The sequence below is a fragment of the Ornithorhynchus anatinus genome, chromosome 2 (genome assembly GCF_004115215.2).
Source record: "Ornithorhynchus anatinus isolate Pmale09 chromosome 2, mOrnAna1.pri.v4, whole genome shotgun sequence".
Lineage (NCBI taxonomy): Eukaryota > Metazoa > Chordata > Mammalia > Monotremata > Ornithorhynchidae > Ornithorhynchus > Ornithorhynchus anatinus.
This window is the reverse complement of record NC_041729.1, coordinates 15,789,262-15,811,362: the sequence shown is the minus strand read 5'-3', so window position 1 is coordinate 15,811,362 and position 22,101 is coordinate 15,789,262. Positions and strand designations below refer to the sequence as shown.

The following is a 22,101-nucleotide window of genomic DNA, read 5'->3' as shown; positions in this document are numbered from 1 at the left end:
CGTGAGAGCGAATGAGTTCACCGAGGGAGTGAGTGTAAATGGAGAACAGAAGAGGGCCAAGAACTGACCCTTGAGGAACTCCAACAGTTAAAGGATGGGAGGGGGAGGAGGCTCCAGCGAAGGAGACCGAGAATGACCGGCCAGAGAGGTAAGAGGAGAACCGGGAGAGGACAGAGTCCGTGAAGCCTTGTTTTGATGTCTGTCTCCCCCCGCTTCTAGACAGAAAGCCCACTGTGGTTAGGGATTGCCTCTATTTGTTGCTGAATTGTACTTTCCAAGTGCTTAGTACAATGGTCTGAACACAGTAAGGGCTCAATAAATATGACTGAATGAATGAACGGAATGAATGAATGAAATGGAATGTCATTTAAAAGACTTAAAAAAGTGAACCCTGGAGGGCAAGCATATCTGGACAAAACAGTTGAACCAATAATGATATATAAAGATAACCATCGTGACTTAATGGATAGAGATGGGCTTGGGAGTCAGAGGACATGGGTTCTAATCCCGGCTCCGCCACTTGTCTTCTGTGTGACCTTGGGCAGGCCACTTAACTTCTCTGTGCCAAGTTACCTCATCTGTAAACTGGGGATTAGGACTTGGAGCCCCACATGGGACAACTTGATTACTTTGTATCTACCCTAGCACTTAGAACAGTGCTTGGCACATAGTACGCACTTAAACACTATATAGGATTTGTATACATAAAACTATGTATAAATTAAAGAGTGCTGAGGATAGGGTTAAAGTATCCAAGTGCTTTGGGTGGGTGCTGGGAATTAATTGGGGAATGCTTTTTGGAGGTGGTGGGGCTTTAGAAAGGCCCTGAAGATAAAGGGAAGCTATGTCCCAGAACCCTCCCTCCCTCAAACAATAATATTCATCGAGCGACTGCTTTGTGCTGAGCCCTCCAGCTCCACTCACAACCTCCCAGGACCATATGAGCTACAGCTTGGCCCAAGTCACAGAGGACCTGCTCCCATAATGCATCTTGATTCTATTTATTGCTATTCTTGATTCTATTTATTGCTACTGCTTTTGTCTGTCTGTCTCCCCCGATTGACTGTAAGCCCATCAATGGGCAGGGACTGTCTCTATCTGTTGCCGATTTGTACATTCCAAGCGCTTAGTACAGTGTTCTGCACATAGTAAGGGCTCAATAAATACTACTGAATGAATGAATGAATGGAGACTGCAAGAATGCAATCGCAAAACCCTATGTTAAGGAAAACTCTGGCACTTACTCGTTGCAACACCGTTCTCCCAGGCCCAGGGGGTTCCTGCCAATCTCGCGGCAGGCCAAGCCCCAAGAGGCTTGACTTGTCAGAAAAGCAAGTCCTACCTCCTTCCCAGCATTCTGGCCAACGTGGGGAGCGGCTGTACGGGCTAAGGCAGAACTGGGTATAATTCGTCTTTCCCTCTTGGTCATTTGCCAGTCCATCCCTACCCAAGCCACCTCCATCCATGCCAACAAATCCTCTGGCCATGAATAACCTTTGAGGGTCAAACTCATAATCAAACCAGCTGATAAAGTTGCCAGACTCAATAATCAATCAATCATATTTATTAAGTGCTTACTACATGCAAAGCACTGTACTAAGTACTTGGGAAAGTACACAGCAATAGAGTTGGTAGACATGATCGGTATCTTCAAAGAGCTTACTCTTGAGCAGGAACAGACATTAAAATAAATCACAAACAGGGAAAACATATGGTCCCAAGCAACAAAAAACTTCAGAGCAAAGACCTTCTGTGATACCATTTCCAAGGGCATCTCTCCAACCAGAGCCTAGGCCATCTCCTCTGCTCCAAGCTAACCTGCCATCCACAGGACAACTGGTGCCAAGCCCGGGAGGACGGGCACATTTGGTCCCTCCAGGGTCCAACTGGGAGCTCTTTGCCCAGTCTGTGGTCAGGGCTGGTCAAAAGCTGGGGTAGCTGGTGAGCACTTTGAGAACAGGCAGTTGGCAGGAGCCAAGATTCATTCAATCATATTTACTGAATGCTTACTGTGTGCAGAGCATTGTTAATAAAATTGGTATTTGTTAAGCTCTTACTATGTGCCACCCTATTTCTTCACCCTTATTGAAACCCATACCTATTACCCTCACCAGTTGTTCCAGACATTTAACTCCCTCCTCAGGTCTCCTGTCCCCCCACACCGTCTCCCACATACCTTGTCCTCAATGACCTAGCCACTTACTTCATCAACAAAACTGACACTATCAGGCGTGATCTCCCAAAAATCTCCCCTGCCCCTCTCCAGTCCCTCCCCTCTTCTGCCCCTTCTTGACTCTCCAGTCTTTCCCAGCATTATCTCCAGAGGAAATCTCCTGCCTTCATTCAAAATCCACACCTTCTTCGCACCTCATCAAAACACTTGCCTCCTTCCTTCTTCCCTCCTTAACTGCCATCTTCAACTGTTCACTCTCCAATGGCTTCTTCCCCACTGCTTGTAAACATGCCCATATCTCCCCTATCCTAAGAAAAGCCCTCCCTTGACCCCATAGCTGCCTCATTATCACCCCATCTCCCTCCTGCCATTCCTCTCCAAGATCCTTAAGTGAGCTGTTTATACCCACGGCCTCAAATTCCTCTCCTCCAATTCTCTCTTTGACCCGTTCCAATCTGGTTTCAGTCCTCTTCACTCTACAGAAACCAACCTCTAAAAGGTCACCAATGATCTCCTCCTCGCCAAATGCAACAGCCTCTACTCCATCTTAATCCTCCTTGACTTCTCGGCTGCCTGGCTGCCTTTGACACTGTCGACCTCTCCCTTCTGGAAACATTACTCAATCTTGGCTTCACTGACACCATCCTCTTTTTGTTCTCCTCCTATCTCTCTGGCCGCTCATTCTCAGTCTCTTTTACAGTCTCCTCCTCTGCCTCCCATCCCCTAACTGACGGTGTCTCTCAAGGTTTAGTTCTGGGTCCCCTTCTTTTCTCCATCTACACCCACTCCCTTGGAAAACTCATTCGCTCACATGGCTTCAACTATTTCCTCTTTAATGATGGCACCTAAACTTACAACTCCAGCCCTGATCTCTCTCCCTCTCTGCAGTCTCGCATTTCCTTTTGCCTTCAAGACATCTCTACTAAAATGTCCTCCTGTCACCTCAAACTTAATATGACTAAACTGATCTTCCCACCCAAACTCTTTCCTCCCACTCGCTTTCCCCATCACCCTCCCACCACCATCCTTCCTCTCTCACATGCCTGTAACCTTGACATTAACCTTGACTCCTCTCTAGATACACCCACATATTCAAGCCATCACTCAATCCTGTCAGTACTACCTTCACAACATTGCCAAAATCCACCCCTTCCTCTCCATCCAACCTATTACATTAATGCAAGCACTTATCCTATCCCACCTTGATTACTGTATCTATCTCCTTGCTAATCTCCCTGCCTCCTGTCTCTCCCCTCTCCAGTCCATACTCCATTCTGCTGCCCAAATCATTTTCCTTCAAAAACGTTGAGACCATGTATCCCTGCTCCTCAAGAAACTCCAGTGGTTGCCCATCCACCTCTGCATCACACAAAAACTCCTCACCATTGGCTTTAAAGCACTTAATCACTTTGCCCCTTCCTGCCTCACCTCACTACTCTCTTACTACGACCTAGCCTGCACACTTCATCGCTCTAATGCTAACCTTCTCACTGTACCTTGACCTCATCTGTCTCCCCGCCGACCTCTCGCCCACATCCTACCTCTGGCCTGGAATACTCTCCCTCCTCATACTGAACAGTTAATTGCTCTCCCCCACTTCAAAACCTTATTGAAGGCATATCTCCTTCAAGAAGCCTTATTAGTAGTAGTAGTAGTAATAATAATAATAATGGCATTTGTTAAACATTTACTATGTGCCAAACACTGTTCTAAGCACTGAGGTAGATACACGATAATCAGGTTGTCTCACATAAGGCTCACAGTCTTAATCCCATTTTACAGATGAGGTAATCGAGACACAGAGGTCGCACCGCAGACAAGTGGTGGGGTTGGGATTAGAACCCACGTCCTCTGACTTCCAAGCCCGAGGTCTTTCCACTAAGACTGCCCTGACTAAGCCCTCCTCTCCTCTTCTCCCATTCCCTTCTGTGCTGCTCTTACTTGTTCCTTCATTCATCCTCCCTCCCATCCCCACAGCACATATGTATGTATCTGTATATATCTTTAATTTATTCATTTATCTATTTATTTATATTAATGTGTGTCTTCTCCTCTAGACTGTGAGCTTGTTATGGGCAGGAATGGGTCTGCTTGTTATTATATTGTAGTCTCCCAAGACCTTAGCAAAGTGATTTGCCTACAGTAAGCTCTCAATAAATACAACTGAATGAATGAATGAATGCCAGGCACTGTACTAAGTACTGGCTGGGGGGAATACAAGAAAATTAGATGGGATACATTCTCTGTCCTACATGGGGCTCATGGTCTTAATCCCCATTTTAACGATGAAGTAACTGAGGCACAGAGAAATAAAGTAACTTGCCCAAGACTGCACAGCAGACAAGTGGCAGATCCGGGATTAGAACCCAGGCCCTTCTGACTCCCAGACCAGTGCTATCCACTAGGCCTTGCTTCCAGATTGGTTGTCTTGGAGGGATTTACACTACAAGCAGTGGTAGAAGGAAGAGGAGGAGGAGGAGGAAGAGTTATGGAGGTTGCAGCATTGATTGAGCACCCACTTGGGGGGGGGGGGGGGCACTGTCTGAGACCACTGCATTCTGACAAACACTTACACTCCCTTCTCAAGTGCAGCTGTGCTTTGGGAGGTAAGTTTCAAACCAAGCTGACCAGACTCCAAGCTAGGTCATGGGCTCTGTCTGTTCCCCTTCTCTGCAGCTCCCAGAGGCATGGTCTGCTTCAGATTAAGCAATCCATGAACCACACGGAGGGATCCTTCCAGTAAAGGGAACAGGGCCAATGTCCCATGAGGCTGGAATACTTGCAATTTTGCCTTCTTCATACCATCTCTTGGCGGGACCCACTAAAGACCAACTTTCAGCTGGAGCTGACATGATGGCAGTAAAGCAAGCCCAGACAATGGGGAATGGCAGAGGTAGGGGAGAGCCACACCACACCATTGCTTCTATCTGTCTGCCCACTAGATTGGAAGATTCTTCAGGGCAGCAATCGTGTCTCCTTTTTCTGTTGTACTCTCCCAAGCACTTAATACGGTGCTCTGCACAGATAAAGTGCTCAATAAATCCGACTGACTGATTGCCCAAAGATTTCTGCAGTGGCTGCTGAGTTAAGCACACCAGGTCCTATCACAGAGGAAATTCTTTCTAGTGACTGGGAGTGACTGGGGCTGTATCAGATGCTATTTCTCATCTCATCTCCTGCGCCCATTGCACTGGGTAGAAGACACTGGCACTGAGAACTCCGGGGAATTCCCCCTGTCTCTTTATCATTTCTTTCTCTTCCTACAACTCTCTGGGCATCTCTTTGTAGTCACCCCACCTCCCCCAACATATTTGTGCACTATTGACTCCACACCCCAAAACCCCATTTCTATCCCATTCCAAGCTCCAGAAAACAGTCACTTTCAAAACAAAAGCATCATGGCCTAGTTGATAGAGCATGGGCCTGGGAGTCAGAACCTGGGTTCTAATCCTAACCCCACCACATATCTGCTGCACCTCTTGGTATCTCAGTGACTTCATCTGTAAAATGGGGGATTAAGATTGTGAGCTCCATGTGGGACATGAACTGACTGTGCATAACCTGATTATGTTGTACCTACCCAAGCACTTAATACTGTGCCTGGCAGGTAGCAAGCGCTTACAAATACCATAAAAAATAAGTGGCAAGAGAGCCCAGCTCTATCCCAATCTCCTTGTTGACTCGCTCCCTTATTCTCTATGCTTACTGCAAGCTCATCAATACAAAAGCTTCATCTGTCAATTCTGTCCTCTATTTAGCAAGCACTTGGGCTGGGTTTCCCTCCCTCTCCCCCATCCTTTCCCACTATCTGGCCAATGGAGCATGAAATGAATGCAGCTTTCAGAAATACTCCCATAAAGTGCGCTCGTAACTTTGTGTGCTTTCGCTGGAAGTATTTACTTGCCAGTGACTCACGGCCAGTCTCCCAAAAGGCTTCCTCCTCTCCAAGGGCGTACTGACCAGAGATTAAAAATGGGTTTTCAGCGAGGGAGGCACCCTACATACCAGAGCTGTAGCCTAGGCTTCCCTAAGAATGGCTTTGGAAGGACTCAGGGTGGGAGAGAATCCATCAATCTATGATATTTACTGAGCACTTACTGTGTGCAGAGGACTGCACTAAGGGCTTGGGAGAGGACAACACAACTCTGGCGACAGCTCAATCCCTGACAGCAAGAAGTTTACAATCTAGAGGGTGAAAATAAAATAAATTACAGATATGGAATAAATGCTGTGGGGCTAAGGCTGGGGTGAATACGGAGTGCTCCAGTTAAGAGAAACAGTGCTGCCTTAATGTATAAAGCACGGGTCCGGGAGTCAGAAGGAGCTGGGTCCTTATCCTGGCACCGCCACTTGCCTGTTGTATGACTTTGGGCAAGTCACTTAACTTCTCTGTGCCTCAGTCGCCTCATCTGTAAAATGTGGATTAAGACTGTGATCTCCATGTGGGACAAGGAATATGTCTGACATGATTATCTTGCATCTACTCCAGTGCTTAGTAAGGTCCTGGCACATAGTAAGTGCTTAAAAAATAATGTTGGGAAAAAAAAGTATGACGGCGATGGCAGAAGAAAGAGAGAGTAGGGGAAATGAGGGCTTAGGGAAATGAGAGAAGAAGGGGAGGAGAGAGGGAGAGGAGAAATGGGCAAAGGAGAAAGAGGTTCACCAGAGCCCATCTTCATGGTCTTTTGAGACAAATCTCTCCCCTGGATAACAGCAGCTTCCAGAGCAGCAGAGGGATGGAGAGCAGAACAGTTATTCTCTCTTCAAATGTCCTGCAAGGAATTTCCATCATGGAGGCTCACACACAAACTGGGATGGGGATGGGGATGTTGTGGCAGAGGAGACTTCACTCCATTAACCCTTGCCAGATGGGTTGTTTGAAGAAAACAGTGAAGGTGGATGGCGAGAGAGTCAAAAAGGGACAGACGATGTGGTTCTCCAGATGAACCCAGATACTCTGCCAGGAAATGTTCACAATCATGAGTGACTCTATCTTGCACTTTGCTTTTCAAGTCCTTAGGGCACTTTCACTATTGCTTCCCCTCTTCTCCTTCCAGAACCCTGACAGGAAATGCAGGTTATGTATAATTATTCCCAGTTTACACCTAGGGAAGCTGAGGCCCAGAGAGGTTCAGTGACTTACCCAAGGTCATGCGGCAAATCAGGACAGAGTCCAGATCTCTGCCCTTTCCAGCTCAGGCTCCCTCCTGTGCCCATGTCTTGACTGCCAGCCTCACCTCCTCCCCTGTTCTACTGGAGCTCCAAGTTGGACTCAGGGTGACCAGCGCACCCTAGGGCCCAACTCCCAGCCACCTATAGCTTCAACTCTTGACCTCCCTGGTCTGGACTTCATCAAGTCCATCGTCTCCAAAGGTTTCTGGTGAGCAGAGCCTCAAACCAAAGCCAATTGGTGACAAGCCTTCAATGAGGGGAAAGCCAGTCAGGACTAGATGGGGGCAGGGCAGAGTAGACTGTACCCCAGCTGGACAGTTTGGCTCAATGAGAGATCAAATAGGGCCATGGAGCTCTCGGAGCCACTGTGGGGCTCACCAGACATCATCAGCTTGCAGGATCGCTCCCAGGGAAGCCTGGTGGTGGACTAGCTGGGTATCTTCCTGCACCCTAAAGACCTTTGCCACTGAAGGCTTTGCCAGCAGGAATTACAACACGGTCAGAGTTGACTGGCTTTCCTGCTCTGAGTCACCAATTGTACATCCAGAAAAATGTCATCTGCTGCAGCTTATGGCCCGAACCCAAGGACTATATAGATCCCCTGGTCTTCCCACAGCAGAGGCCTCCCAGGGTCCAGCAGCAGGCCACCAGATGGCTCTGTTCATGCTCAACCACTTTCTTCTGCCCACCAAGAAGCCTCAGAAAACTACCCGCATCACCCTGCCTTCAGGCTCTACCTGGGCAAGGCTTACAGAGACCCTTCTTTTGATTTCACTTGCCACTCCTGAATGCCTTCCTCTCTCTCGCTCCTTTTCCCCAGACAAGAGCTGCTTTCCAGATAGAATACAGCAGCAGCTCCAGGATGAGCTACAGCCCAGGACCAGAAAAGACGTGAAAATTCAAAAACTAGTAAGTTTTCGTCTCAGTGTTTCCTGTCTCCCCTCTCTGTAAAGTGGGGATTAAAAATGCGACCAATCCCAGAGTAAGGCGGAGGTAATGGCACAGAAAATCCCCACCAAGACCAGTGTGAGTGAGGACGGGCCAGCAACGGTGAGCCTTTAGGATAGAGCCCACTGTGAAAGCACAGGAGGATGAGGAAGAGGTGCCTCTCCTGGAAAACGGACGTGGGCCCCTGGATGGAGTCCTCACTCATGTGAGTTTGGCTCCTCCCTCTCCCCACCCACAGCCAGCCCCCTGCTGCCCACCATGCCTCTGGGTTCAGAACTGTGGGAGGAAGGAGTCTCCACTCTGGACCCAGTTCATGGGAATGGTCCTGGTTCAGGCTTCCCATTCCCACTGCCCAAGGGAAGCAGGGACCCTTGCACAGTCAGAGAGGTCACGGTGGGGCTCCCTGCTAGCAAGGAGAGAAAGACAGAGAGACAGACAGAGAGAGACAAGACTGTCAGCGAATGGAGCTTAGGAACTGAAACATCTGGGAGACTTATTCTGGCATTTTGGATCTTCAGTCCCCTGACTGTGAAAAAGCAGGAGGATTAAGTGTTCTGGTTGACAACGCTGAACCATCCTCCACTTGACCCATTGGAAAAGCATCAGAATTTGCTGAGCAAAATATGCTAACTCCCATTAGTGTTTGGGTGAGGGGAGACGGACAGTCAGGGAGCAGGGAAGAAGGACAGAGTGGTGGGGGAGGGATGTGATGGAAGCAAGGAGAGAGGGGGAAGGGATGAAGTAGCATGAGGGTGGGGGGAACAAAGGAGGGAGAAGATGACATACCTGGAAAGATAGCAGCAACCACCCAAAACATCTGGGCTGACGACAAAGGACGGCAAAGCCCTTGGGTGTGTTATTGGACAGGGAGGGGACTCTCGAGCTACTTGCCTTAGAGCAGGACATTCTGTGGCCTAGGAAAAGGGCACCATCCTTCAGAGCCACTCTGCTCCAGGGGCTCTGACCTAGCCTCCACTGTTTCCGGTCCTATCATGGGGCGATTACCCCCCTAAGACTTGGTTCAAAATCTCGATCTTCTCAAATTCCATTATCAGCTCCTGCTGCCCATAACAGTGCTCTCTCCAATCTCCTTTGACCTAGGGTCGTCTTTCTCCATCATACAGATAGATGGACCTAGGACAACTTTCTTCCTCCTTCCCCTCCCTCCCAAACCCCATGGGACAGCAAACAGTCTCCATGTGCATCATGAATGAATTCTACTTTAAATTACTCGCACCCTCCCCTTGCTAAAAGTTGGTTGAAAGGGTGAAGGATGCAGGAAAGCCACCCCCAGCTTTCACTGCCCTCTCCTCTCCTCATGAACATCTGTTCCAGGTGCACCTCAATCACAGGATTATCCATTACTGCATGAAAGGACAGCAGGGAGGGTGTGGGGAGCCTGAAGGACCAGTAATAGTCGGGATGCTTGACAAACTGGAGCTACCAGGACAACTGTTCGATCTGTAAATTATTTTATGTCTGACTCTCCCCACCCCCTTGCCCCACTTAGATTGTAGACTCCTTGAGGGCAGGTATCACATCTTCCATTACATCCTCCCCAAGGCTTAGTTTAGTATTCTGCTAAAGACTCAATGACTACTTCTAAAGCATTGATTAAACATAATACTACTTATGGTATTTATTCAGCACATACTATTTGACAAGGCCTGTACTAAGTGCTGCAGTTTAATTAAAAAAAAAAGATATTCAGGTCAGACATAGTTCCTGACCCACATGGAGCTCCCAGCCTAAGTAGGAGGCATAACAGGTATTTCACCCCCATTATATAGATGAGGAAACTGAGGCCCAGAGAAGTTAAGCGACTTGCATAAGGTCACACAGGAGGCAAGTGGTGGAGCCAACATTAACATCCCAATCAATCAATGGTGTTTATTGAGCATTTACTATGTGCAGAGCACTGTATTAAGCACTTGGAAGAGTACAAGAGATGGGGAAGCAGCGTGGCTCAGTGGAAAGAGCCTGGGCTTCAGAGTCAGAGGTCATGGGTTTGACTCCCGGCTCTGCCACTTGTTAGCCGTGTGACTGTGGGCAAGTCATTTAACTTCTCTGTGCCTCAGTTACCTCATCTGTAAAATGGGGATTAACTGTGAGCCTCTCGTGGGACAACCTGATTACCCTTTATCTACCCCAGCGCTTAGAACAGTGTTCTGCACATAGTAAGCGCTTAACAAATACCAACATCATTATTATTATTACAATACATTAGAGTTGGTAGACATGTTTCCTGCCCTCAGAAAGCTTACAAACTAGAGGGGAAACACACATTGAAATGAATTACAGATAATGGAAATGATAGGGAATAAGGATATGTACAGAGGTGCTGACCCCAGACTTCCAGGCCTGTGTTCTTTCCATTAGGCCACACTACTCTTTACTCTAAACAACTATTTCTCCTTGGACTAAGGTACACATCATGAGATGCAGAATGGCCTAATGGAGAGAGCATGGGTCTGGGAGCCAGAGGACCTGAGTTCTAATCCCAGCTCCGCCAGTTGCCTGCTCTGTGACCTTGAGCAACTCACTTAACTTCTCTGGGCCTCAGTTTCCTCATCTATATAATGGGAGTGAAATATCTGTTGTCGCTTCTACTTAGACTGGGAGCCCTATGTTGGTCATCTGCAGTATGGATATTCAACACCTATTTTCTCCACCAATTCAGACTGTGATTCCAATGTGGGACCTGATTATTGTATATCTACTACAGTGCTTGACACATAGTAAGCACTTCAAAACCACAATTATTATGAAACATTATTATTAGAACTTGGGGCTGGGGAGGGAGGGAGAGCATTTATAAGGCAGCTAAGTAATATACTTGATCACCTCCACTTACAAGTCAGAAATGACAGAAAAAGCTCTTTTGTTCATAATAATAATAATAATAATTATGGTATTTGTTAAACACTTACTACGTGCCAGGCACTGTGCTAAGCGCTTCAGTGGATACGAGCAAATCGGGTTGGACACAGCCCCTGGGATGTGGGACTGACAGTCTTGATCTCCATTTTACAGATGAGGTAACTGAGGCCCAGAGAAGTGAAGTGACTTGCCCAAGGTCACACAGCAGACAAGTTCATGAGCTTAGCTCCATAAATATCAATGATTGATGGAGGAGATGGGTAAGATGAAACTGGGATGACTGTCACGGACATACACAGTGCCACCTCCCTGGAGATCATTAACTTCGCTGGCCTGCCTTCTCTCTGGCTCTCCCCGCTTGGCCCTGTCAGCAGAGTGACCTGAGCTCTCCCTGCCCCATCGTATCCCTGGCAGAAGCCAGTCTGACCAGTGACCAGTGACCTTGGGTCTTCCCTGAAAATGGGGACGTGACAATTGTCCCAAGTTTGGCCAGCGAAACCAAGGCAAAAAACCAATGTGTGCAACTCACTACATGATAACCTGCTCTCGACCCTCACTGAAAACAAAGAGATCAGTGGAGAGACAGATGGAGAGACCATCTGCTTGCTTCTCCAGGAATGAATGGCACAGGGGAGCCCATGGAGCATGAATGGTCGCTGGAAGAAGGCCCAGGCGACCACTTTGGGATCAACAATAGGAATTTCCCCTTCACCTCCAAGCTAAATATCATACTGGGGAAACGATGGTAAAAAATGGGTATTGGAGGAGAAGGGTGAAGATAGAGAGACAGACACCGAGTCTGAGTCCAGAGTTCTGGGGCAGGAGAAGAAGAGACTCTTGGCCACAAAGCTTCTCTGAGACAGAAAATAAACAGTGTGGCCTAGTGGAAAGAGCACAGGGAGCCTGGGAGTCAGAAGACTTGGGTTTTTATCTTGGCTCTGCCACTTGGCTGCTGTGTGACCTCGGGCAGGTTGATTAATTTCTTTTTGCCTAAATTTCCTCATCTGTAAAATGGGGATAAAATCCTACTCCTTCCTAATTAACTGTGGGACAGGGACTGGGTCCAACCTAATGATCTTGTATCTACCCTAGTGCCTAGCACAGTGCTTGGCACATAGCAAGCATTTAACAATTATTAATTGTTATTAATACAGGGGCTGGGCTAGGACCAGGTGGTCACATGACCATCCCTACTGATTGGCTTGGCTCCCTCGCCCTGGGACACGTGCCTCCCAGCTCCCAGCCAAGGGCTGTTGGAAGCTCTCCAGTAAGTCCAGAAGCATTACTGGATGCCAGTCAAGTGCTTTTTTTTAAATGATATTTGTTAAACGCTTACTATACCACTTATGCTATTCCGCTTTGACTACTATAACAATCTCCTTGCTAACCTTCCTGCCTCCTGTTTCTCCCGACTCCAGTCCATACCTGTCTAGGCTGCCCAGATCATTTTTCTACAAAAACAATCAGGCCATGTTTCCCCACTCATCAAGAACCTCCAGTGCTTGCCCACCCACCTCCATATCAAACAGAAACTCCTCACCAAAGGCTTTAAAGCGGTCAATCACCTTGACCCCTCCTACTTCACCTCATTACTTTTCCACCACCACTCAGCTCACACACTCCACTTCTCTAATGCCAACCAACTCACAGTACATCATTCTCACCTAGCTCACCATCGCCCTCTCACCCACGTCCCACCTCTGGCCTGGAAAGCCCTCCTTCTTCATATCGGACAGACGATTACTCTCCCTACTTTCAAGGCCTTACTGAAGGCACATCTCCTCCAAGAGACCTTGCCTAAGCCTTCATTTCCTTTCTCCCACTCCCTTGGGCACTTCCCTGACTTTCACCCTTTATTCACCCCTGCCACCAGCACTTAAAAATAGTCATAATTTATTTATATTAATGTCTGTCCTCTCCATCTAGACTTTTAGCTCACTGTGGGCAGGGAATGTGTCTATTATATGGTTGTATTGTACTCTCCCAAGTGCTTAGTAGAGAGTTCTGCACACAGTAAAAACTCAATAAATACAATTGACTGACTGTACACTCCCAAGAGAGTGGTACAATGCTCTACATACAGGAGGCACTCAATCAATACTACTGATCAATAAGTTCGGAGAGCAGACAATGGGTTTTGATCTCCATTGAACTTTCTGGTGCCTAGAAGGGTACAATGTATGTGGTGGGGTCTCAACACCAACTCCTGCCTGTTTTTCTGTCTGCCCGGCTGAGGTGGATTGAATGGCAACAGTGAGGGGCTCTCAAGCACTTGGTTGAAACTGGGCAGAGGCTCAGAGGAGTGAAAAGGACGAAACACAAGGCAGAAGTTGGGGGAAGCTACCTGGGGGTCTGAATTTCTGCCCAGAGACTTTGCTAAGAGAAAGGTTTTTCCTTAAAATACTAAACAGTGAACATCAAAGGCCAACCAGGGTGGGGGAACCCAGGGCAGAGATCCAGGAACCCACTGTGGGGGCAGAGACGGGAACAGAAGTTGTTGCTCTCCTGACAACTCCCACCCTCGGGTCAGGGCAACCAGTCATATGCAAATGACTTCTGCAGAATTCAGAACACATCAGACAGCACTTCCTCCTCCTTTCTCTTTGCCGGCTGACCCATGCCACAGTGATGCCCTCTATGGGGGAACAGACCCAGCAGGTCTTCTGCCAAAAGGGCTGGGCCTGGGGAACACCACCTCACCAGCCTTGGGGTTGAGGACTTTATTAAGTGCCTACAGAGATAGCACTGTACTACTATTATTAATTATAATGATGATGGTATTTGTTAAATGCTTACTAAGTGCCAAGCACTGTTCTAAGCACTAGGGTAGCTACAGCGTTAGCAGGTTGGACACAGTCCCTGTTCCACATGCGGCTCACAGTCTAGGTAGGACAGAGAAGTATTTAATTCCCATTTTGCCAACGAGGGAACTAAAGCGCAGAGAAGTTACATGGCAAAGCAGTCAAGTGTCAGAGCCGGGATTATAAACCAAGTCCTGACTCCCACGGTCCCTGTGCTCTTTCCACTAGGTCACGCTGCTTTTCTAGTGCTAGTGCTAAGTTCTTGGCAGAGCACAAACACAAAAAGGGGAGGTCCTTCTGCCTAAGGAGCACACCCCCAACTCACACATACATACCTTAAGCATTCTCTCTCTCTCTCACCCTACTTCCCCACCCCCCACGGTCATCCCAGGGTGGCTCAGTGAAAAGAGCCTGGGCTTGGGAGTCAGAGGTCATGGATTCAAATTCCGGCTCTGCCACTTGTCAGCTGTGTGACTGTGGGCAAGTCACTTAACTTCTCTGTGCCTCAGTTACCTCATCTGTAAAATGGGGATTAACTGTGAGTCTCACGTGGCACAACCTGATTACCCTGTATCTACCCCAGTGCTTAGAACAGTGCTCTGCACATAATAAGCACTTAACAAATACCAACATTATTATCCCCTTCCTCACTGCCTCCAGGAGTAGTAGGTGAAAGCTACCAACCAGTAGCCAAACCCAGGGACCCCTCAGAGAGCCCAATCTTTCCCATCCTCACATCTGAGAGCACGGCTCATCTGGGAGTGCTAAGCGTGAAAGGCGGCCAGGTACCCAGCTGCAGGGTCGCCTGCTGATTTTGGAAAAGGGCTTGGCTGAAGCAGGAATGCACCACTCTGAATTCACGCGGGATAAATGGGGACTGTTACCTACTCAAAAAAGACCAACGGGAGATGACTTTTTGAGGTTGTTACCAGGGAACGGCAAAAAGAACTGCACCCTAGAGAGAGAGGGAGAGAGACACATTCACACAGGCGTGAGCGTGCACACTCTAGCGGGAAGAATTCTCAGTGAGAGGAGGGCAAGGCAAAGAGGAGCCACACCTGACACCAGCTAGGCATTTCCCTGGAGGGGGGCCGTGGTCCTGCGATGGCTCAGGAGAGGAGCCGAGAGACCAGTTCCCAACAAGCCCAGGCAGGTACCCAGGAGGAAACCAGATCAGGACTCGAGCAGCAAATATGTGTGGCACAGCGGAGACGGATCGACGTTTCTGGGGAGAACTGTGCATGCAGTGGAGACAGGCCAGGGAGGTGCCCACCTCCTTGTGACTCGGCACCCTCCCCTCAAGCACTGCTGCCCTGCCCTACTAGGGGCCACAGCCACACCCTGGATCTCCAGCCAAGCAGTTAACTGCACCCCTATCCCCACTAACCTTCCCCTACTTCTCCCTCAGAGGGGTTGCTCTCCTCTCAGGCCAGCTGGGGATTGCTCTCCAGGGCACCGAGGGCCTGAGCTCTGCTCAGAAATAGAATTACACTTGGGGAGGTGACACAGAAAGGGGTGGCGACTCCTTCAGGGCAGGGCTTTCCTAGAGACAGAAACAGGGGTTCTTTGACATCTGTCATCATAGCAGTTGGGGGTTTCATTCATTCATTCAATCGTATTTACTGAGCACTTACTATGTGCAGCACACTGTACTAAGCACTTGGGAGAATAAGACAATAAACAGACACATTCCCTGACCACAATGAGCTTACAGTGTAGAAGGGGGGAGACAGACATTAATATAAATAAATTACAGATATGTTCACGAGTGCTGTGGGGCTGGGAGGGGGAAAGAACAAAGGGAGCAAGTCAGGTCAATGCAGAAGGGAGTGGGAAAAGAGGAAAGAGGTCGGGGGCTTAGTCAAGGAAGGCCCCGTGGAGGATATTTGCCTTCAGTAAGGTGGGGGGAGTAACTGTCTGTCAGATTTGAGGAGGGAAGGTGTTCCAGGCCAGAGGCAGGACATGGGTGAGGGGTTGGCAGTCAGCTAGGCAAGATCGAGGCACAGTGAGAAGGTTAGCATTAGAGGAGTGACGTGTACAGGCTGGGTTGTAGTAGGATAGAAGCAAGGTGAGGTAGGAGGGGGCAAGGTGATCGAGTGCTTTAAAGCCAATGGGGAGGAGTTTTTGTTTGATATGGAGGTGGATGGGCAACCATTGGAGTTTTTTTTGAGGAGTGGGGTAACATGCCCTGAACATTTTTGTAAAAAATGACCCAGGCATCCACCAAAAAGAGGTATAATGGCCAAGAAGCTGCAAGACCTGGCCCTTGTCAATCAAACCCAGATCACCAGGGAGGGGGAAAAAACTCGCAATTCAAGTTTCAGCACTTTAGAACTTTTCCCCTGAAAGAAAGGGAGTTTTGGAAGAGAAACCACAGGTAGAGAGCAACAAAGGGTGGGAAAAAAGATGGCAAAGGTGGTGAGAGTGGCCAAGGGGCAGAGGCAGAAGAAGATAGAAAGGGGAAGGGCCCACTGACGGTGGAGAGAGGCTTGACTCTGAGTGTCTGCCCTTCCTGGGCCTTGGGCTCTCTAACAAGACAACGGGGCCAACAATCACAGCAGCTTGATAAGGTCAACCAAATGAACACTCCCAGAAGCCTCTGACTAAACAGAGCGGTTTCCCGAGTGGATGCAAGTAGACTGCGGCATCGGCCCTTAGGGCATGGCGGAGATGGCAGCTTACCGCGTGTGGCCGGGCGATCTGAACTGGGTAGGAAATGGCATGGGGTGGGTAGCGGGGCTCGGTGGCTCTCCAGGTCTGTGCCACGGGCTGGGTAGATCCAGACATGGTGATGGCGACGTTCGGACCGGTCCTCCCCTCGCCCTAAATCTCCGTCTGCTAGAAGGAAATCCGAGAGGCTCTCCTCGTCATTCGTCTGCCTCCCATATCACTTGGCAACTGCAAGAAAGAGAAAGGAAGAACATTATGCTCGAGCCAACCAGGGCCCACTTGGCCATCCAGAGCTGCAGCCTGGAGCCCAGCCCCAATCCACTGCAGAGGGTTTCCTCTTTGCATGCCACAAAAGCATCAACCCCCGCATTGACAGAGCTCAAACTCGCCCTGCTCCAGGGCTTCCTCCTCAGCAACTGGATCACATGGCTCAGTAGTGTCATTCTGGAACTGTGGATACCTGGCAGGGGTTGATCAGGGGTCCCCGCCCCTGCCTTCTACAGTTCCACACCTTTCCCACTGTCACGCCCCAGCAGAGGCCTTCCCAAAATCCAAAACCACACTTCCCGATCCAAGTTTAGCTGCCAGCGTCCAAGAACTTAGCCTCTGAATGGCTGCTTTCTCTTCCACCTCTTGAGAGATGACTGAAGTGAGGAAGGGAGGGTGAATGGAATTCATTCATTCATTTATTCTACCGTATTTATTGAGCATTTACTATGTGCAGAGCACTGTACTAAGCACTTGGGAGAGTACAATATAACACTAAACAGACAGGTTCCCTGCCCACAAATAGCTTGCAGTCTAGAGGGAAGTCCAGACCCGGGGCAAAGCCCTCATTTCACGAATTAATAATAATAATGTTGGTATTTGTTAAGTGCTTACTATGTGCAGAGCACTATTCTAAGTGCTGGGGGAGATACAGGGTGATCAGGTTGTCCCACGTGAGTCTCACAGTCTTAATCCCCATTTTATAGAGGATGTCACTGAGGCACAGAGAAGTTAAGTGACTTGCCCACAGTCACACAGCTGACAAGTGGCAGATCTGGGATTCGAACCCATGACCTCTGACTCCCAAGCCTGGGCTCTTTCCACTGAGCCACACTGCTTCTCTAGCTGTACAGCTCATCGTCCCCACTTCTTGGCCTGAAATATCCCCTGACATCAGCCTAGGAATTCAGCCAGGGGCTCAGTGGCCTCCTAGGCTCAACCCTAGGGCTCACATGGGCTCTGGGCAAAGTCTGTCTCCTGTAGTTGGTAAGTCTAGAAGCAGAGACTGCTGGGATCAGCCAGATAGAGGAAAGAAAGGCAGGGCAGGTGAGGGGATGGAGAGGAAATGGGCTCGGGCCAGGGAGCAGAGGAAGTAGGAAATTTAGGCAAAAGAAGAGGATACAGGCCCCTGCCTAGCTTGGATCTTCTCCTTTCCCTCAATGGATGAGCAAGACTGTTCTCCACATTCCCAGGGCAAGAAATCAGCCCTACAAAGGCAGAAAGCAAAGGGAACATAGCCCCAGCATTCTTGTTGTCCTGGTCTCTCGGCAGGTTGCACAGGGCTCTTGACAAGCCCCTTCTGAATGACGTTCTGAATGAATGGGAGAAAGCTTCCATGAGTGACAGCAATGTGATCCAGCTCAGCCCACCTTCTTTCCTAGAGTTGGGAAAGAAATTGCCGCTTCCTCAGCCTCCTACGAGCTGGTGATTGGGAAGCAGCATGGCCTAGTGGATAGAGCTCAGGCCTGGAAGTCAGAGGAACCTGGGTTCTAATCCTGGCTCTTGTGACCGTGGGCAAGTTACCTCTCTGTACCACAGGTATTTCCACTGCAAAATGTAGATTAAGATGGTGAGCCCCATTTGGGATATGGACTGTGTCCAACCTGGTTACCTTGTATCTACCCTAGCTCTTAGAACAATGCTTGACACAAACATTAAATACTGTCATTATTATTATTGGTTCCCAGAGAAGCAGCGCTAAGGAAACCATCTTCTCTTCCCACATTCCGGTCAGCTCAGTAAAGCATGAAATGCCTGTTTCCATGCTGACAAGGCCTAGGGTGACCCTCCTAATGATTTGGAGCATTAAACACTCCTGCCCATTCCTCCTGCCTCCGCTGCCACGTCCATCCTTCCTCCAGGTCAAACTGGGAACTAGTCTGTTCCTAGTCTGGACAAAGGGAGCGGAGGGCAAACACCTCATTATTTCCTTTCTCTCCCTCATCTCTGAGCAGCAAGTTCAACCTACTCAGCTCACTGTGAAATACCAGCATCCCCCGGCCCCCTCCACTGGCTTCCTGCCCCATGACCCCTTCTTGCCCCAAGAAGAGATACACCACAGGGGGGCAAGCCCCAATCACCCCAGGGGAGGAGGCGACGACAGCATCAGTGACCTGGGTGGCATTTCCACCTAGAAACCGGCAGCTGAGCAAACTGAACACTGAGGAGGAAGTGTGTGTGTGTGTGTGCATGTATGTGTGTGTTCTCTTTTGAACCACAGACTGACCACAGCTGAGAAACCACTTGGTTATCTGGCACATGCAGATGAGAAGCAAAGGGAGGATGGGTCTGGGAAGAGGGGTCGGGGCCTGGCCAGCCCTGAGGTGGAAGGAGAAGAAGGGGATCGACAGATGGGGTGGGTTTGGGATTGCCCTATTGGAAGGGACAAGAGGCTGGCCTGGTTAGGAACTACACATCCCTTCCTGCCAGAGGACTCTACAGTACTGAACACAAAATAGAGCTATCGGAAAGAACCTCAGTTGGTCCCTAGAGGCACCCCTCCCACATTTTTCAAGAGCACGGGGTCCCCCAATCAATGGTATTCATTAATAATTATGGTATTTGAGCGCTTACCATGTGCACAACACTGTACTAAGCAATAAACTCTCTCATTCACTCCACACATCCAATCCGTCACCAACGCCTGCTGGTCTCACCTTTACAATATCGCCAAGATCCGCCCTTTCCTCTCCATCCAAATGACTATCGGGCTGGTACAAGCTCTCATGATAACCCTACTGGATTATTGTGTCAGCCTTCTCTCTGACCTCCCTTCCTCCTGTCCAGTCCAGTGGAGTTCTCCCCACTCCAGTCTATTCTTCATTCCGCTACCCGGATCATCTTCCTACAGAAATGCTCTGGGCATGTCACTCTTCTCTTTAAAAACCTCCAGTGGTTGTCTATCAACCTCCAAACAAAACAAAAACTCCTCACTCTTGGCTTCAAAGCTCTCCATCCCCTTGCCCCCTCCTGCCTCACCTCCCTTCTCTCTTTCTACTGCCCACCCCATACACTCCGCTCCTCTGCCACTGACCTCCTCACTGTCCCTCGTTCACTCCTATCCCGCCATTGATCCCTGGCCCACTTCCTACTGCTCTCCTGGAATGTCCTCCCTCCTCACTTCCACCAAACTCTCTTCCCCTCTTCAAAGCCCTACTGAGAGCTCACCTCCTCCAGAGACATTCCCAGACTGAGCTCCCCACTTTTCCCTCTGCTTCCCCTCCACCCTCTGCTCCTCCCCTTTCCCCCTTCATCTCCCCTCAGCTGAGCCCCCTTTCCCTCTGCTCCTCCTCCCCTCCCCACCCTCTATTCCTCCCCCTCCCACCTTCCCTTCCCCTCAACACCGTGCTCATTTGTATATATTATTTATTACCCTCTTTATTTTGCTAATGAGGTGTACAACCCCTTGATTCTATTTATCATGATAATGTTGTCTTGCTTTTGTTTCGTCCGGTTTTGCTCTGCTGTCTGTCTCCCCCCATTAGACTGTGAGCCCGTCACTGGGCAGGGATTGTCTCTATCTGTTGCCAAATTGTACATTCTAAGAGCTTAGTACAGTGCTCTGCATATAATAAGCGCTCAATAAATACTACTGAATGAACCTGGGAGAGTACAATACAACAGAATTTGCAGACCCACTCCCATCTACAACGAGCTTACTGTGAAGTGCACTTCTCTCAAGACAGTCTCCACTTCTTTTTTGTGCTTCTCCTCTCTTCTCTTCCCTGAATGCATTTCCTTTGCCCAAGCCCAAGGTCTTTAATCCTTCTTCCCCAGGCTCCTCCCACTCCTGAAAAATCAGCAATGGGAGGTTTGTTGGTTTGCTATTTTTTTTCCCTTTTGTTTCCATTCTCATTCTCTCTCTTTCTCTTTCTCTCTCTCTCTTTCTCTCTCTCTCTCTCTCTCTCTCTCTCTCACACACACACACACACAAACACACATACACACACACACTCTCACACCCCTCCCCCACAACACTTACAGTTTAGTCTTGGTTTCATTCAACCACAAGACACTCAAGAAAATGGATCTCAGACAGGGTTGGCTGTTCTACTTTCACCTCAGTAGGTGATGCTTCATTTTCCACCTTACATGAGGGCATGGGGACAGTTACAGAATTCCCTTCCCCAGAAGCGGTCATGATGCCCCAGGCTTGACCACAGAAGCCACCCTCTCAAACCCAACGCAGTTTAATAAAAGTTGGTGGGGGGCAGATGTCCAGTGGCATAAAGAAGGCTTAAAAGTTTGGAAAGCAAAAGTCAACAGTCCCTGAAATTTCACACCCCATAAGTGGATGTGAGCAAGACAAGTGAGGCTGCGGTTGAGAAGTAGCTCTGCAAGTTAGGCCCATGCAGATGTTGAAGATCTCCTAGCTACATTTCCTCTGCCAAGGGGCAAATGGGCTACATTTCCAACCATCCGCACAGTGGATACACTCTGACCAACAAAATGGACAACCAAAGCAGAAGTATAATCCACCGAGAACTTGAATTGGACTTTAAGCATCTACCATAAAATGAGTTTGGCCAAAATGCTTTTATAGCAGGAAACTCCCCACTCCCCAAAAAGAGAAAACCCTAAAAATAAAATTTTCATATCCGTGGCAAAATAGGCTTGCGCAAATGATTTTCGCAACGCCATAGGTTTCAAACAGCTTCTCGCTGCAAAGACAAAAGTCTTTCTGCACAGTAGGGAGTTACACAAGTTGTTTTCCAATCTTCCAAAGCACTTCGGCAATTACGAAATTCTTATTTAATTTCAAATTGCGCAACACACCAAAAAAATCAAATTTATCCTTAGATGTTTCTCTAATTCCTTTCCCTGATGAAATTCAAACTTAGAATAATAGCAATTCCACCCTGAGACTAACCATGTTTGAAGATTTGCCGATTTTAAAGATCTTCCTGGCCTAGTTCCCACTCATCTAACTCCAAACCAGTCCAGACAGTGTCCCTAAATTTCCCAAAAGAACATTCACAGTGGCCTGTGTGCAAAGCCTCAACTCTCGGCTTTGCGCGCAGCCTTATTGAAGACACCTCTCCTCAAAGCCTTATTTAAGGAACATATCCTCCTAGGGGCCCCCCTTCCTTTCCTCTTCTCCCACTCCCTTCTGTGTCACCCTGACTTGCTCCCTTTGTTCTTCCCTCCTCCCAGCCCCATAGCACTTATGTACATATCTGTAATGCATTT

At 48.7% G+C, this 22,101-nt stretch overlaps 1 protein-coding gene across 10 annotated transcripts in view; it reads right to left on the bottom strand.

Moving 5' to 3' along the window:
• Positions 1-22,101, bottom strand: part of NCOR2 (nuclear receptor corepressor 2) — a 415,012-nt gene that overhangs the window by 274,767 nt on the left and 118,144 nt on the right. For all 10 annotated transcript variants that reach the window (XM_029056817.2, XM_029056799.2, XM_029056861.2 and 7 more), the window contains exon 2: positions 16,657-16,872. In XM_029056817.2, coding sequence (XP_028912650.1) covers positions 16,657-16,761 — 105 coding nt within the window. In that variant the 5' untranslated portion in view covers positions 16,762-16,872. The remainder of the gene's footprint in view (positions 1-16,656; positions 16,873-22,101) is intronic.